The sequence below is a fragment of the Desmodus rotundus genome, chromosome 4 (genome assembly GCF_022682495.2).
Source record: "Desmodus rotundus isolate HL8 chromosome 4, HLdesRot8A.1, whole genome shotgun sequence".
NCBI lineage: Eukaryota > Metazoa > Chordata > Mammalia > Chiroptera > Phyllostomidae > Desmodus > Desmodus rotundus.
In genome coordinates, this window is record NC_071390.1 from 144,370,908 (window position 1) to 144,386,861 (window position 15,954).

General features: G+C 35.0%; 1 protein-coding gene across 7 annotated transcripts in view; it reads right to left on the reverse strand.

Moving 5' to 3' along the window:
- Positions 1–15,954, reverse strand: part of ARHGAP21 (Rho GTPase activating protein 21) — a 125,708-nt gene that overhangs the window by 20,724 nt on the left and 89,030 nt on the right. For 4 of the 7 annotated variants that reach the window (XM_053922540.1, XM_045184011.2, XM_045184017.2 and 1 more), the window contains exons 8-11: positions 15,571–15,600; positions 12,352–14,242; positions 2,782–2,940; positions 2,537–2,639 (exon numbers count right to left, since the gene is read on the reverse strand). In XM_053922540.1, the coding sequence (XP_053778515.1) occupies positions 2,537–2,639; positions 2,782–2,940; positions 12,352–14,242; positions 15,571–15,600 (2,183 nt within the window). The remainder of the gene's footprint in view (positions 1–2,536; positions 2,640–2,781; positions 2,941–12,351; positions 14,243–15,570; positions 15,601–15,954) is intronic. The other 3 variants (XM_053922542.1, XM_053922541.1, XM_053922543.1) reach the window with 2 other exon arrangements.

The following is a 15,954-nucleotide window of genomic DNA, read 5'->3' on the forward strand; positions in this document are numbered from 1 at the left end:
GTCCTCTCCTCTCAGAAACCACCTCAAACAACAAGGTAACCAGAAACAAATACACAAACTCAATCTCCAACAATTAACGGGAGGTATCTGTAGCCATGCAAAAAAATGAAGAAAGGCAGTCAAATGCAATGAAGTAAAAAATGAATACAGGAAGAGAGGATGCCATTGGTTACACACCACAAACAAAACTGCAGGGCACTGTTCTCTGAGAGATCCAATCAAACCTTCCCTGGTTTGGAAAAATGGGAAGGAGGGTGCTTTTGCTGGTGAGAGGAGCCTCATTTATTACCATGAATATTAGGGGAGGTGAGAACTAAGGGAGAAACACACAGTTTTGCCATCTTGCAAGAAGCAGTGTGTATGGTAAAGCAAACTCTGAAATGTGGCAATTACTGATATCTTTCAGTGAGGAAGAAATAAATGTTAAAAGAGCTCACAAATGAAATCCTGCACCATTAGAAAAATTCCTGCTAGCCTGGACCTCAAACTGCTGGTGAGCAAGCACACAATGCAATAGACAGATTATGCATTGTACATATCTACACTTAAAACATGTATATTCTTATTAACAAATGTTACCCTGATAAACTGAATTAAAAATTAAATTAAATTTAAAAATCAGTGGTATGGGAAGAACTAATTTTATTGGACTATGAATAATCATCAAATAAAAACTTCACAGAATCTATGCAAAAATACTACAATAAAAAAGACAAACTGTTCTTTGACAGAAAGTTCAACATCATAAAGAAGTTAATATCCCTATATTAATCTATAAATTAAATATTGCATCAATGAAAACACTTATGAATTTAAGAACTAGAAAATTAGTTTTCAAGTTCAAATTGTATAATAAAAATAGCCAGGACAATTTGGAAATGACAAAGTAATTAGGGTGAATAGACCCATATACTAAAACATTATAAAACCACTATAATTTACAGAATTTGGTATACATGAATAAACAGATGAACTAACTGAACAGAAAAGAGTCTAAAAATAAAGCTAAACATATATAAAATTTAGCTTATAATAAAGATGAAATATCACTGGAGAGTATAACACTCAATAGATGCTTTTGGGACAACTGAGAGACACTGGAAAATATAAAGTTGGCTCTTTATTTCATTAATTAGAATAAAATAAATTTCAGGTGAATCAAAGTTGTAAATATACAAAAAGGAAAAAGAAAAACATATAAACTTGAGAAGTAAACAATGAAGAAATTTTATAATTCTGGAGGAGAGAAAGGCTTTTTCAGTATGACTCAAAACCCAAACACCATTAAAAAGTATTTCTAAATTTGACTGCAAAAAAATAAACAAAATGTTTAACCTTTTTTTCATGGTTAAAAAAAATTAAGAAAACCAAATGGAAAATAATGACTTGGAAAAAGACTTGCAACACTTATCTCAAAAAAGAGCCCCCAGAAGTCAGTATGAAAAACCAGTAGGAAACATGAAAAAGCAGTTCACAAAAAAGAAATAAATACCTCTTAAATACACATGAAATGGTGTTCAACTAATAATAAGAAAATTTTCAAATTAAAACTACAACATGATACCATCAGAGTTACAAAATGACCAAACACTGACTAACTCGCTGCGTTGGTGAGGGGAGCAGCAGACACTTTTGTGCACCGATGGTGGGAGTGTGATTTGGTGTCATCTTTACGGTGAGCAACTGAGGAATAAATAACAGGTATAAATGTCCATCATTTAAGTTACCCGGTCTATGGTATTTTTGTTACAGCAGACCTAATGGGCTGAGACAGCCACTGCTAGTTTATTTGGCACTTTGTGCAAATCAGAAAAAAGGACCCTCTTTCCCAGGGAAACGTAGGCCCTCACTCAGAGGAGAAATTACCATTTTCTCCCTTGTACCCTTATCAAAATAAAACATACACATACCCCTTCCCATAACAATCCTTTTCCAAAGGATTTTCACATGCTAAATAATATATAGATATAGTCACTGAACTATTGTTTGTGGTAGAATAAGATCTGATGAATCTAAACGTCTATTAATAGGATATAGAACACTGGTTGGATGTACTACAGTAAAACTATTCAATGGAAAATTAAACAGTCGTGAAAAAGAACGAGTCAGGAATGTATGCACTGAATTATCTCCAAGAACAGTGCGTACAGCATCTATGATTTGTTTATAAAAAGTAAATGGAATATACACATGAGCATAGGTAAATAGTGTGAGTGGTTTTTACGCGTAGCATAACTCTGGAAATTATACAAAAGAAAACAAAAATATAGTTATATGTAAAAGTAGAACTGGGTGACTGGAGGCTTAGAGTGGGAATTGATTATTTAATGTACATAATTTTGTGTTTGTATACTACTGATTTTTAAGTATTAATTTGAAAATTCAATTAGGATATAGTGAGAACTTTGATTTTATTTGCATTTCTAATGTCATAAAGTTAAAAAACATAAAAGACATCATTAAATTCAATATTTTTATGTCAAAGCGATGCTGAACACCCACAAGTAAATATTTAAAATAGTATGTTGAGACTTACAATTTTGCATCTTCTCTGTAGTCATCTAGGCCCTCATCATATGATTTTGATCTTTCTGTCTTTGAGTTGGGCTGGGCATCCAGGCTGGGAGGTCCAACAGATTCTGAAATTAAAATCCAACATTTAGGTATCTGCAAATAGTTTTCAGATTCTTTTAATGGTGACAAGGTCACAGTGTGTCATAGTATTCTAAATAGAAAATGGAGAATGAGAGATGGTTTACATAAGCACTCGTTGAAACATACCCTGGTCATGGGAGAGCTGACGTCGAATTAAAGGAGCTGAAGTTGTAAGGCTGGGAGGGACTGTTGCTAGAGAGGGTGCTTGAGAGGTAGAGGCTGAGATGACAGCAGAAGCGGGAATATGCGCAAGATCATGATCAATGCTAGGGCTAGTTGGTTCATCTATTAGATAAAATAAAAATTGAAATGTTGAATGACCTAATTGTTATTAATAACAATAACAGAGTAATCATTTATCATTATTAGAAGAACCAGGAAAAGATTTTAACACTTAACCACTGAAGTAACAATAAATGGTATATTCAGCTTGTTAAAAAATCTATTTATAGTTATTATTCCAGTAATTCCAAATAATTCTGAGTATATGGTTTAAGAAATTAAATGAGTTGCTTCTTTTGTTTCTTCTACCAATCAACCAAGACCTTCACTAACTGATCATGAAGATACCAAAGTGTATAGGTATTCAAAACCTTAATCTACAAAAGAAGAGCAATTGTACACTACCCTAAAATAATTATTTACCAAATTTTAAATTCATTGCATATTATCATTTCAGGCAGCTAAGCAAGGTGATTGGCTGAGGCATACCATATTTTGCTGTGTATAATGCAGCATTTTTTTGCCCAAATTTGTGAGGGAAAAATAAGGATGCATATTATACATAGGTAGTACTAATTCCATATCTATATAAATATTTTTAATTTTTTAATTTGTGCTTATGTGTTAAAAGTGTAACTCTAGAAAGCATTAAGGATCTTCATATGCTAAAAAATAAATGCTAAAACTCCTTTATAATACAAAAACCCCCCACAAGTATCTAAACATAAAAAAATAATTGAATTAAAAAATTACAATGGAAGATTTTTTTCCCTGATAAAGTTTGGGCCAAAAACGTGGGTGTGCATTATACACAGGAGCACACTGTATACGGCAAAATACGGTAACTTTCCAAGTACCAACTCCTAAAATCTTACCTCCCCTGACCCCTACTCTCAAGTGTATCTTCAATTTTTGTAGAAATGTAAGAAAGAATAGTATATAGCTGCCAGAAGAAGTTGTACCTTATCAAGGCCAGTGCTATGGATGGAATATTTGCGTACCTGCCCCCCCCCCCAATTTTTTATGTTGAAACCTAACACCTACTGTTAAGGTATTTGGAGGTGGGCCTTCAGGAGGTGATCAGGTGAATAGGCTCCACCCTCATGGATGAGATTAGTGACCTTTTAAAAGGGACCCCAGGAAGCTCCCTTGATCCTTCCACCAGGGGAGAACAGGCCTATGGAAGTGGGTTCTCAACAGATATTGAACCTGCTGGCACCTTGATCTTAGACTTCCTAGCCTCCAGAACTGCGAGGAATAAGTTTCTGTTATTTAAGCCACGCGGTCTACGGTATTTTCGTTATAGCAGCCCGAATGGACTGAGACAGCCACTGCTGGTTTATTTGGCACTTTAGTGCAAATCAGAAAAAGGACCCTCCTCCCCAGGGAGATGTAGGCCCTCACTCAGAGGAGAAATTACCATTTGCTCCCTTGAACCCTTACAAAAATATAAATACTTTAGATGTTATAAATTTTAACCTCAAAAGCCTGCCACAGGCAGAAATGTATATGTGAATGCACATGCATGCATAACAATAGTTAACACATTAATAGTGCTTACTAATTACCAGCACCATTCTAAATACTTTACAAATATTACTTTATTTAATTCTTATGAAATTCGATAAAGTACTATTTTATAGATTGTTCTATAGAAGTACTACTTTAAAAAACCAAGATAAAGGGGCAATCTGTGTGAAGTTACAAAGCCCTAGGGATGACATTTGAACCCAGACAGTCTGATACCAGGATTCCTGCTCTCTAAGTATAAATTACATTTGTTTTCCAAATTGGTGAACAATAGTTCTATTCAAAATTCTTACTTTTGTAAATATTCCAGGAGTTTAAATTATATTGTAGGCCAAGAGAATGTAATTTAATAGGATGCAAGAACTACAACCCTTAAAATTAAATGTTCCAATCCTTAGAAAATCATAATAAAACTCTTTAAAGAATATAATGATAAAACAGGGTTTTGAGTCCTTGATTTGAAAGGTCAAATATTTTACTTTTGACCAACCCTAAGAATCCTCTACCATCTTCATGATCAGCATTATAATCAAGACAATAATGACACAAAATTTAACACTTCCATGTTATGGCTAAAATCAGTAAATTCAGAGTATCTTAAGCTTGTTTTCTGTTTTTATAATTTCCATTAAAAGCAGCTCTTACAATTTAGCAACAGAAAATATTTTGAAAATTTCCCTGTGAAACCATTTTCCCAAGTCCACGACACTCAGCATGCACTCAACGCTTTTCCAAAAGCGAGCAGGTAACTGAGGCTTTTAATCCATCAAGGACAGAAGGTTAATTTTTCTAGAGGTTGACTCGTCTTTAAAAATGTCATTAGTATTTAAATCACTGCAATTAACAACGTGTTTAATTGATACATATGTATATAGTGAGTTTGGTCTGGAGAACCTGCTGGCCCACAATTCTGATATGGATTCATGAATACTGACATGAATGGGAAAATACTGTTTTCTTTAGGAATTATCTGGCTTATGTAGAATTAGTTGTTTGAAGAGATTTCTGTAGTAAAAACATTCACTGGACTGGTTCCGATTAGGTCTATTGCATAAATCCATGCAGAGAAAATATTTAGAAAGGGATTTTAAAAGACCGAGATGATGCTCCTCTACAACAATGTTTCTCAAAGCACAACCACCATCGCTCTCGGGGACTATGTGGTGTAACGTGTGTCAGAGAATGTCTACAAGGTGCTGTGGGAAAATCTCTCAAGAGAATCAATTTTACACCTTGCAAAGTAATTTAAAACATGTTGAGGTTTACTTACGTAAAATCAAATATCATGGAATGAAATTAAAATGCTGCATGGATTAAGTATTAAAGAAAATTTCAAAAGCAATTTTTTTCATACTCTGAACTTCCTGGAGGTATTCATTCATTCAATATCTTTTGAGTTACTACATTTTGGAGAAAATTTCTGAACCACATTGGGTATGACAATCTCTGCTTCAAGTACATGAGTACAAAAGGGACTGGAAGGATAGACACCCACCTGTTCTAGGTAGTAAGAGTTAAGGGAGGAGGTGTAGGCGGAAGACTAGAACATTGCCTTACACACTCAATACCGTTTGCATTTTTTTAGAATGTACTTACTACTAGTTAAAGAGAGAAAAGAAAAACCTAAGTTTATTTTTAAAATACACAAAATTGTACTACCTTATAATTATGGATTCTACTAATAAATCCAATCTTTATTCCTATAAAAATATGAAAAAATTTCTGTTGTTTTAATTATTACCAATGTGTGGATTATATAGAAACAATAATAATTCAGGTGTATCTCATTTTCCAATGTATGAAAATAGAACTTGAGTTGACCAAAGGGAAAACAAAGAATTTCTAAACCAGTGTGCTGTCAGATTTTCAAGAAATCTCTGAAGTTTTAATAAACTTAAATATTCTGTCATATGAAAACAGTTGATTATCTTTATCCTAGGATGTCACCTGCTACATTAAGATACCAAATAATGCATGTAGAACACATATTATGAACTATTAGGGCTGTACTTGCTATTATCAAGTGACATAATCATTCATGATAAAATTACATTATCAAAGAATTAAGTTAAGAAACGTGAGGCCTTAATTAACTTTGTTCACTTAAGTAAATAAATTTTTAAAAGGTGAAAGAGGATGTTGAAGCTATTATATATTTTTGGAAAATAGTGTTTTCCAAAGATAAAAGAATAACTAATTCTCACAGATAATACATATTCCATAATTTAATCTGGATTTTTCCAAGTGGAGATGACTATATGTTATTCTATTTAAATTATTCATATCTCAATAAAAATTTTCTACTACTGTTATTTAATTTTTTACTATTTTAATGTTTATGCTATTACCGTTGTCCCACTTTTTCCCCCTTCACCCCCTCCACCCAACCCACCCCCCACTTCCACAGTCATCCCCACACCGTTGTCCATGTCCATGGGCCCTTCATATATGTTCTTTGACTGTTATTTCTTATCAATTGATATTTTAGAACATCTAAAAGATTTCCCAAATCAAGAAAAATGTAGACATGTACAAAATCAAGGAAGCATATTGTGAAACTTTATATATAACTGTTAAGTTATTTTTCAAGCAACGAAGTATGAAAAAGAATGGAGGCTCTAAAATATAGAGAACTCTAGTAAATAAGAACCACGAAAATCACAACAGAAAAAGAGAAAGCACATGCAAAGACAATTCATGCAAGAAATTCAAACACCTAATAAAAATGTGAGAAAAAACTTGTGAAAACCTGACTACTAATAACCAAATACAAAGTAAAATAGTAATAACATTCCTGTTTTTGATCTAATAAACTGGCAAATATTTTCACTTCATGATGTTCTTATTCTAATAGTTCCTCTTTGTATTATGCAAGATGACCACAGAGAATATATGTTGCTTAGCTGCCCATCTATCTCTGAGGTTCAGGGGAATTCACTGGAGTGGCTCGCCTTCCTGTGAAGGGCATATGAGCTGGGCCTGACCCATCATAGGGCCCTATCCCTCTGAGTCCACAGTGACTGGCCCAAGGGTGAGAACACGATCCAGTCAGGACTAATAATAGTACCTTCATCTCAGATTTGATACACAGACACTGAGAAATTACGATCTTTCTCTTCCCTTTCTCGGGAAATAAGAACTGTAACAATTCACAAATTGTGAGTTGCCAGTGGCCATCTTTTTTTACCTGAGAATAAAAAAGTACCTGAGAATAAAGAAATCAAAACTGAGGAAAAAACCATGACAATCCTGATGTCAAGTCACTGAGCATCCAGATCCAGGTCTACCCCGGAAATTCCTCATTGTGAGGAGATGTTCCTTTTTGGCATGAGCTGATTTGAAATAAGTTTCTCTACCTGTAACCAAGAGAATTCTGACCAGAACAAAAGTAAAATGCAATGTGTTTCTAGCTCCCTTTCACAAACAAGCATCATACACCCAATGTCCAATGCCGCAGGTTAGAACAGAGAGCAGAAAAAGTCCCCTTCTAAAACGAGCTGGGTTAGGTGGAATTTTTCTCACAGGTCACATAATTACTCAAAAAGAACACATCAGCAATGTAGTTTGTACTTTATAATTATAGTTGAGGATAATTTTATAAAACTCAGTGAAATTATCAGAATTTTTGGCAGAGACTGTAGAATAGTCAGATCCTTGACATAATTTTGCTTTTTATTTCACTTCTGCTCGAAGAGGTGACACTACCACTCCCCAAATCACAGTATCACCATTTAAGAAATGTTAACACTGTAATATGCAATGATGGAGTAAACTACAGGTCACATGAAGGGTGATCAATTTGTTTAAGTTGAAAGAAATGGTAACTAATATGAAAGCAAATTCATGTTTCCAAAGTGCAAGAGAATGTGTATATGCATGTTTTTTACTAAAAATATGGATTGAATAAACTGTTTCTTTTCCAAGTCTTACGAGAAGAGGACATTCACTGCAAATAACCTTAAAAGTCAATCTGTATCTCAAACAAAACACATTTAAAAATCTTTGAGATTTTTCCTTGTCCTTATGGTAAAAGGAGAATAAACACAGCTAATGGACTTTCTGTCTTAAAAGAAGTTCAGTGGCATAACTATCTTTTTATTTGCATTCTGATATATAAGGTGGAATTAGCTTTTCAAAGGACAGGGAAACATAAGCTCTTTCTTTACAAATGACAACTTATTAATCTTTGGCAATACCATTAAATTTCAATCTAATTTAAATTTAAACCCAATGAAATAAAGCAATCCTAAAAAAACGAACTCCCTAGGAAAATTTTACTCAATCCCGTTAACACCAATTAGTGCAAATCAGGCAAGAAAAGTTTTGGGGTTGATAAAAATAGCATGCTCAAGAAACTCCATTTACATTAAATTAAAAAAGCACGGTTAGAAAGAATGTTTAAAAAATAAACCACTAATATATTATGTGCTTCTAATCTTTGATCAAGTGACAGACCTTCACAGACTCATTGAAACTTTTACACAAAATACAGAGTTCTTGAAGCAGTAAGTCCTGTTAACTTTTACATAAACTGGTAAGGGGGTGCCATCAATCTAGTTCAAATATCCCCATTTTTTAATAATAATAATTCAACTCATCAAATTGGATTCAGGTTTTTAATTAAGACCAAGCATTTTTAATAGTCAGGTCAATAATATATAGTTAAATTAATATTTGGCTTTTTGAAAGCCATTTATAGATTTGATTATCTTAACCAAGAAATTCAATGCTGTATCTTCTTACTAGAGAGATGAGCTTTTAAAATGCTAGGAAGGGGGAATTTGGAATACTAGATTCATACTTACCATGACCATATGGCAGCTGGTGCTGACGTAAAGGGAGAGGAGTTCTAAGAGGAACTGCTACAACAGTAGGAATGTGAAAGGCAGGTGATGAAATAAGAGCAAAAGCAGGAATGTGTGCAATACCATGGTCAATTCTGGGCCTAGCAGCTCATCCACAAGGTAGGATGCACCAAATTATCACAGTAATTGCTCTAATCTTTAAAAGGTCAAGTGGAAGTATTACTTTAGATCTGTCGCAGATGGTGGGTTACAATTACTTTGCTGAATTTCTGCGGCCCCATAGATCAGAGTAGGTTTGCGTCTAAGTGAGGGGGCACATGTATATGAAAAATGACCTCGCTTGCCAGCTGACAAATGCTGCAAGCATTTTGAGAAACTCAACATTTACTTAAGAAGAATTTTAATGCACCAATTTCATTAACATGCAAAATTATTAATTTTCACACATAAAATAAGGAAGCCACTGGGAATGGGGAAGACTGAGCAGGAAATCAAGAGGCTTAGATCCTATCTTGTTTCACTTTGTGAAGCCACTTAATTTTTCTGGGTATTAAGTTAATTACCTATAAAATAAAGAAGTTGGACTAGGATTATCAGCAGGGTCAATTCTAGCTCAAAAGGTTGACAATAATAAATCCAGTAAAGGGGTAAAATTATCTGTTTATTTTATGTAATAATGTAAAATCCTACGTTTTTCCAAACAAGGGATTTGTTATAGGGCTTTCAAGGTTTGGATCTATTTAAAAAACTGACAGATGGAGCTGACAGTGTAGTTACTATCAGATCTATTTTTAACATTAAAGAAATAGCTGAAAATTTAGAAAATCTACTTTAGAGAAATAATTGCATAGTTTTTATAAGTGCAAAGTTAAAAAAATATTTCCCTAAATAATTAAGCACAGTAATCTATCAGGTATGCTACAGATAAATTTGAAATATTTTAAGATAAAAGCTAGTGTTACTACCAAAAGGAAGATAAATGAGCATCTAAAATCATTCTGCGGTGAACAATATAGTTAACTGGAACAAATAAATGTATTTAGTGAAAAGATTCCAAATTTGAGCTAAACATGGTGAATATTAAATTCGGAATTACTTTTTAGGCTAAGACTTAAAAGAGTAAAAAGGCAAGATCTAAATGCAACAGTTTTAGAGCATTGTCAAAAGAGTATGTGATCTGGAAGTAGCAGGCAGTCAGCTCTGTCCATTACCCGCTGAGAGACAAGCAATATACTGAGCTTTCCTTATCCATAAGGTGGGTTATTTATTCCTGACCTAAAGCTCCTATTAGACTATCATAAGGATTCATACACGAATACTTAATAGGTTATAAAGTACCACAGAAGTTTTGGGTTGCTTTTATTATATCAAAAATTACCTTACATCATCACTCAAATAATATAAGCAAAACTCTCTAATAACTATGTATGGTGTTAGTTGGGTACTAGATTTATTTATCAGGGTGACAGCTTTGTTATACATAAGCCTGAATACGAAAAAGCGTATAAGATGATAGCATACATTTAAAAAAAAAAAAAAAAACAACTATGGTACATTTACACGATAGAATACTATGCAGCAGAAAAGAAGAAGCAGCTCCTGCCCTTTGCAACAGCGTGGATGGAACTGGAGAGCATCATTCTATGTGAAATAAGCCAGACAGTGACAGAAAAATACCATACGATCTAACCTTTAAGTGGAACCTAATCAACAAACAAACAAGCAAGCAAAATATAACCAGAGACATTGAAATTAAGAACAAACTTACAGTAACCAGTGGGGAGGTGGAGGGTATAAAAGGGGAAAAGAGTGGAAGGGTTTTCAGGAATGACTCTAAAGGGCACATGGACAAAACCAAGGGGGATGGATTCAGGGGAGGCACGTGGGGATGGCTGCTGTGGAGCAAGTGGTGAGAGGAAAATGCAGACAACTGTACTTGAATGACAATAAATTAATATAAATAAATAAATAAGCACACACACAAAAAAGATGATAGCATACAATTTTTCTTGTTACAGATTTGTTTTGCAAGAAGACTCAGTACATACTTAGTATAAAAGACGCCCTGGAATGCTCAGTGAATCCTCCTACAATATCACTGTTGGCGTTAAAGACTAGAGCTCCCAAACAGAGAAGTTGGGTATAAGGTGACCCATTTCCTTTTGGATAAATTTCATATAGCCAAGCTCACCTGAACAGACACTGTCATTTACAAGCTTTAAAACTTCTAAATTGGTTTAAAGTAGCAGTGCCAATAAGGCTACACCAATCTAATTCTGTTTTAGCTAGGCTAACACAAGCACACACACACTAGACAACTTTGGGGTGAAAAGAACAGAGTATTAGAAATACGGCAAAAGAAGGGGGGAAAATAAATATGAGACGAATTCTGGATATAAGTAATACAGCTATAGTTTCTTCATGTTAGTAATTGAAAGTACTATAAATGAATGTACAAAGTCATGATTGTAGAATAAATACATCTTAATATTTGCTACTAAATATCAAATTACTACCAACTCATTCATTTGTTTTGTGTTTACTTGTAAAAGATGTTGAAATTTATTTTCAGAATTTACTCTGAAGTTTTAAAAAGTGAATGTGTGTGTGTGGAGGGGGATAAACAAAATACCATAAGTGACTGATTTAAAAACAAATAAAATGGTTTATTTTCTTCACTTTTCTAAATCTTCATGACAGAAAAAACTGCATGTTAAAGGTGTAAAAATGTTGGAACATTTTCTTTCTGTAGACATATCATTAACTCTTATTATAAATAAGTAAATAAATTGGCTCCATTATCTGATATTTTGGGAATAAAGCCAAGGCACTTAATTATTATTATGTTTTGCATTAGTGTGTGATGTTTTCTGGCCCCAGAAAGCGGGAATTTGTTTCACTGGAACAAAAACAAAAAATGGGGACTGAATATATAAAGTCTAAAAAACAATAAAATAAAATAAAAGGAAAAGAAGAGGAAAAGCTTATGGCTCTGGTTTTAGCACAACTTGGGAAATTCAGAATGAATGCTTTAAAATCACAGTGCAAAATGTCTGTGCATGTCAAATTAGAAATAATACTTTGCTAAAAATACGTGTTAAATATCGGACATACAGCCAATGACTCTAAATGAGCTCACCTATGAATGGGATGGAAGCCAGGGAGTCACCAGGTGGACTGGTGCTTGAGGCCTTCCTTTCCTCAATCCTTTTTATATGGACCTCCCGCCGCGCATCGTTGGGCAGCCAGCAGGTCGTGTCCGACCCCGTCTCGTGGTCATTTACTGCCAAAATGTAAGACTGATGCCTTAAAGGCTGTGGTGTTTGGCGACCAGATGGAGGCTTTTCTCTTAGGATGACAGTTTCTTTATTATCTAAAATATCTGATTGGTGAATTTCAGCCTCTTGTAAATTTAAGTCTTGATTCCTTTGAGTGACAGATAATTCTACTTCTGCAGCGCCCAAGTTCTCACTCATCTGAGGGACAGGCTTAACAGAAGCTCCAGACAAACAGGGGTTTTTCCCAGGCTCCACGTGGTGTTCAGGGGCAGTTTTTAACAGTGTCTGCTGAGTCAACAGACTGTTTTGATGCAAGTGATTTACTGGTCTTTGGTCTTTGATGGAAACAAATGAGTTCTGGCTAAATGATGGTTTTGTGAAATGCATCGAAGTTGCTTTCAGAGAATTACTTCTGACTTTCACAAGAGGTGACTTGTCTTGTGAAATACCTTGAGGGAGTGACATTCCACAAGTAGTTTGAAAGTTCCTGTTTGGCTGCAGTGTTTTCAGATCTGGTGGAATTTTTATAAACTGAGACACAGATCCCACTCCTCTGCCACTCACTCGCCTATTATCAGAACTAACAACACTCGGAGCCACAGTAAAATTGGAACCTCGAAAAGATTTATGGATTTCTTGATGCCTAGATCTTTCATAAATACCTCGTCTATCATCCTGCTCAGTAAATCCACTCCACTTGTAAGTCTGTTTTCGTTCTCCATTTGAATCTGGAATTTGACTTTCAGAAGCGACATTTTCTAAGGTTTCACCCTGTCCTTCAATATAATCCCATGAACGAGTTCTGTGATTGCTAAAACTAATGGGTGGGGCCGTCAGTGCTCCTTGTGAGGCACTGCGTGGACAATACTTTGTTAACACAGAGTCCTCCAACCTCTCCTGGGACACACTGCGTTGTCGGATCTGAGCAGACTGGGGCACTCTGTCATGAGAGGTGCTGCGGCGTCGTACCTGCAAGGCCGTGCGGTTTGGTACCACCTGGTTATAGTCTGTTGTACTCTGAGATGCTGCCCTTAAACTATCTAATCTTTCTTGAATTGTCCGACAACCCATGTGCAATCGTCTGTTATCAATATATTCCTTGTAAGTTTTATAGTTTTTCCAGTCTATGTGCTGATGGGAATTTGGAGAATAGTGATTAACAGATACGGAAGGAGAATCCACAGCTTGAGATCTACTGCTTGAGACTCCTTCTGAATGTCCACTGTAATTGCTAGATTTCAGTAAAATTCCAGAAGATTCCAATGATCTGGATCCTGGCGCCTGATGAATTAGATGGGCAGTGGGTATGGATGACAATGGCGATGTGGTTCTTGACACTGTTTTTAAAGAGGGCTGCTCATTGATGCCATACCTTACTTCTTCAGTTCTGTGTGAAGGAACTGTATGGTTGTTTCTGTTAGTTAACAAATCTACAACCTTCTCAGAAGGTACAATGACAGTCCTCACACTCTCATTGCAAACACACACTGCTGTGTTTGACTTTGCAACGTCCGTTGGTGATGGAGGCACTTGTATTTCCATTCTATAGGCCCTGCTAGGCTGGGTAAGTACTGGAGTACTGGTTTGCTGTTTGCTGGATGATGAGTCTGGAGGAGACACTTCAACTGGCTGTGCCATGGCTGACGGGGCAGACGGCAGCCGAGGATAGCAAATTGGTGGTGGTTCAGGGATATTGCGGGCATTGCCACTGTAGGCTTCATTGCCTTTCAGGTAGGCATCTTGAGAATATGCCTACAGGGAAATGAGAGAATAGTGTCATTAAAAATTCATTGAAAGAATAATAATTCCCATTCTGGCAATGCACTATTTTATTTTACTGTGCCCTACCTCATTCCTGAATGACATTCACTAAAGCATGCATGCAAACGCAACAGAAGGGTGCTCCACCAATTTAGAAAAGGGCTAGTATCTCAGAAATCAAATAAATTGTAGGATGTGCAACAAATAAAAATCACAATTGCCTATTTTCTCAAAGGATCAGAAACACACCCAAAATTTACCCCACCAATTAAATATAGCCAGATTACTTACAAAATTTTCCCCATTTAAGTTTTATCATTTTTCAGCAGTCGACAGGTTAAATGGCTGCCTAATACATCTCAGCAAAAGAAGATTCTGATCTTTTGCCAAAACAGAAGTGAAAATATTAAAAATCTTAACCAAACACATTTTTATTTTAAGCACTACTGCTATCACAAATAAGGTATCTTGTCAATTAATGATTACTGAGTCCCAGAAAATAATTAATTTTGATAAATCAGGTCTTTCAACAGCCATGCTAAATATTTTAATATTTAAAATGAGTGGAATAGGCATGTTTAAGAAAGTAAGCACATATAGTAAAGGCATAAAAATATGAAAAAAAGGTAATTCACCTTTATATGATCCTTATTTTTTTATTTTAAGCTAATGCAGAATTTTAATGTACAAATTTATTTGGTCTCTTTTACTTGTTATAAGGAGACATTTCTCTATTATTAACAAGCAGGCATGCAGCTCAAATTATTTTTCTATCAACTATTTGTGAAATTATCTAGCAGTATCTCTAAAACTTAAGAAAAACTGAAATTAAACAGAGTCTACAAAACAGAGCTAATCAATGCAACTCAGGACTGTTCAGCATCTGAGACAGTTAGGTGTGGTGTCATATTACATATCCTCCCCTAATCAAAACAGGCTGAATTCAAGGCTATCATCATATCCTGTCTTTGCATTAGCTCGCAAATAGCAAGCGCAGCCACAAGCACAACAACACAGCAAAGTACTAAGGAAAAAGAAAGATGAGATACTTAAAAAAATACAGATGCAGATAAATATCATGTCTTAACACTAGTTATGCACAGGATACCAAAAAAAAAAAACAAAAACAAAACGAAAAAAACCAATAAAAAATGAAGAAAACCATGTACCACAAACAAACACATTCTGCAAGTTAGTAAGATTAACACTATGGAGAGATTTCTCTAATCACACTTAACAGTTTTAATCGGTTGGCTTATTACAAATCTCTACCAAACATGACTTAAAAAACAAGGAAATGGCTTCTATGCATTTCTTACCAGAGCTGTGACATCCTTTGTAAACTGTAGCTAGCAGAAAATAGGAAAACATAGTAGAAGCTGCTTACTGATAGAAAGACAGAATCATGTCATATTGATGTTGGAAACAGCAAGCTAAAAATACATCTATACTGATTTCTCTGGAAGGTACCAAGAGAGGTAAAGGGCAGTGAAGCATAAAGAATAACTTCAGTAACCTTCTAAGCATCTTTTTCTCAGGCTTTTTTCTGGTTCTCATTTGATTTGTCTACCATTCTTGAAAGCAAAATACATCTGGTGACATGCATGCTTAACAGCTATTCTCTTCGATTTGCACTGCTGTCTGACAGTGTGCTACAAAGCTTCCCTTCCACAGGAGCAACATTGATGTCTCTCATTTCCCCT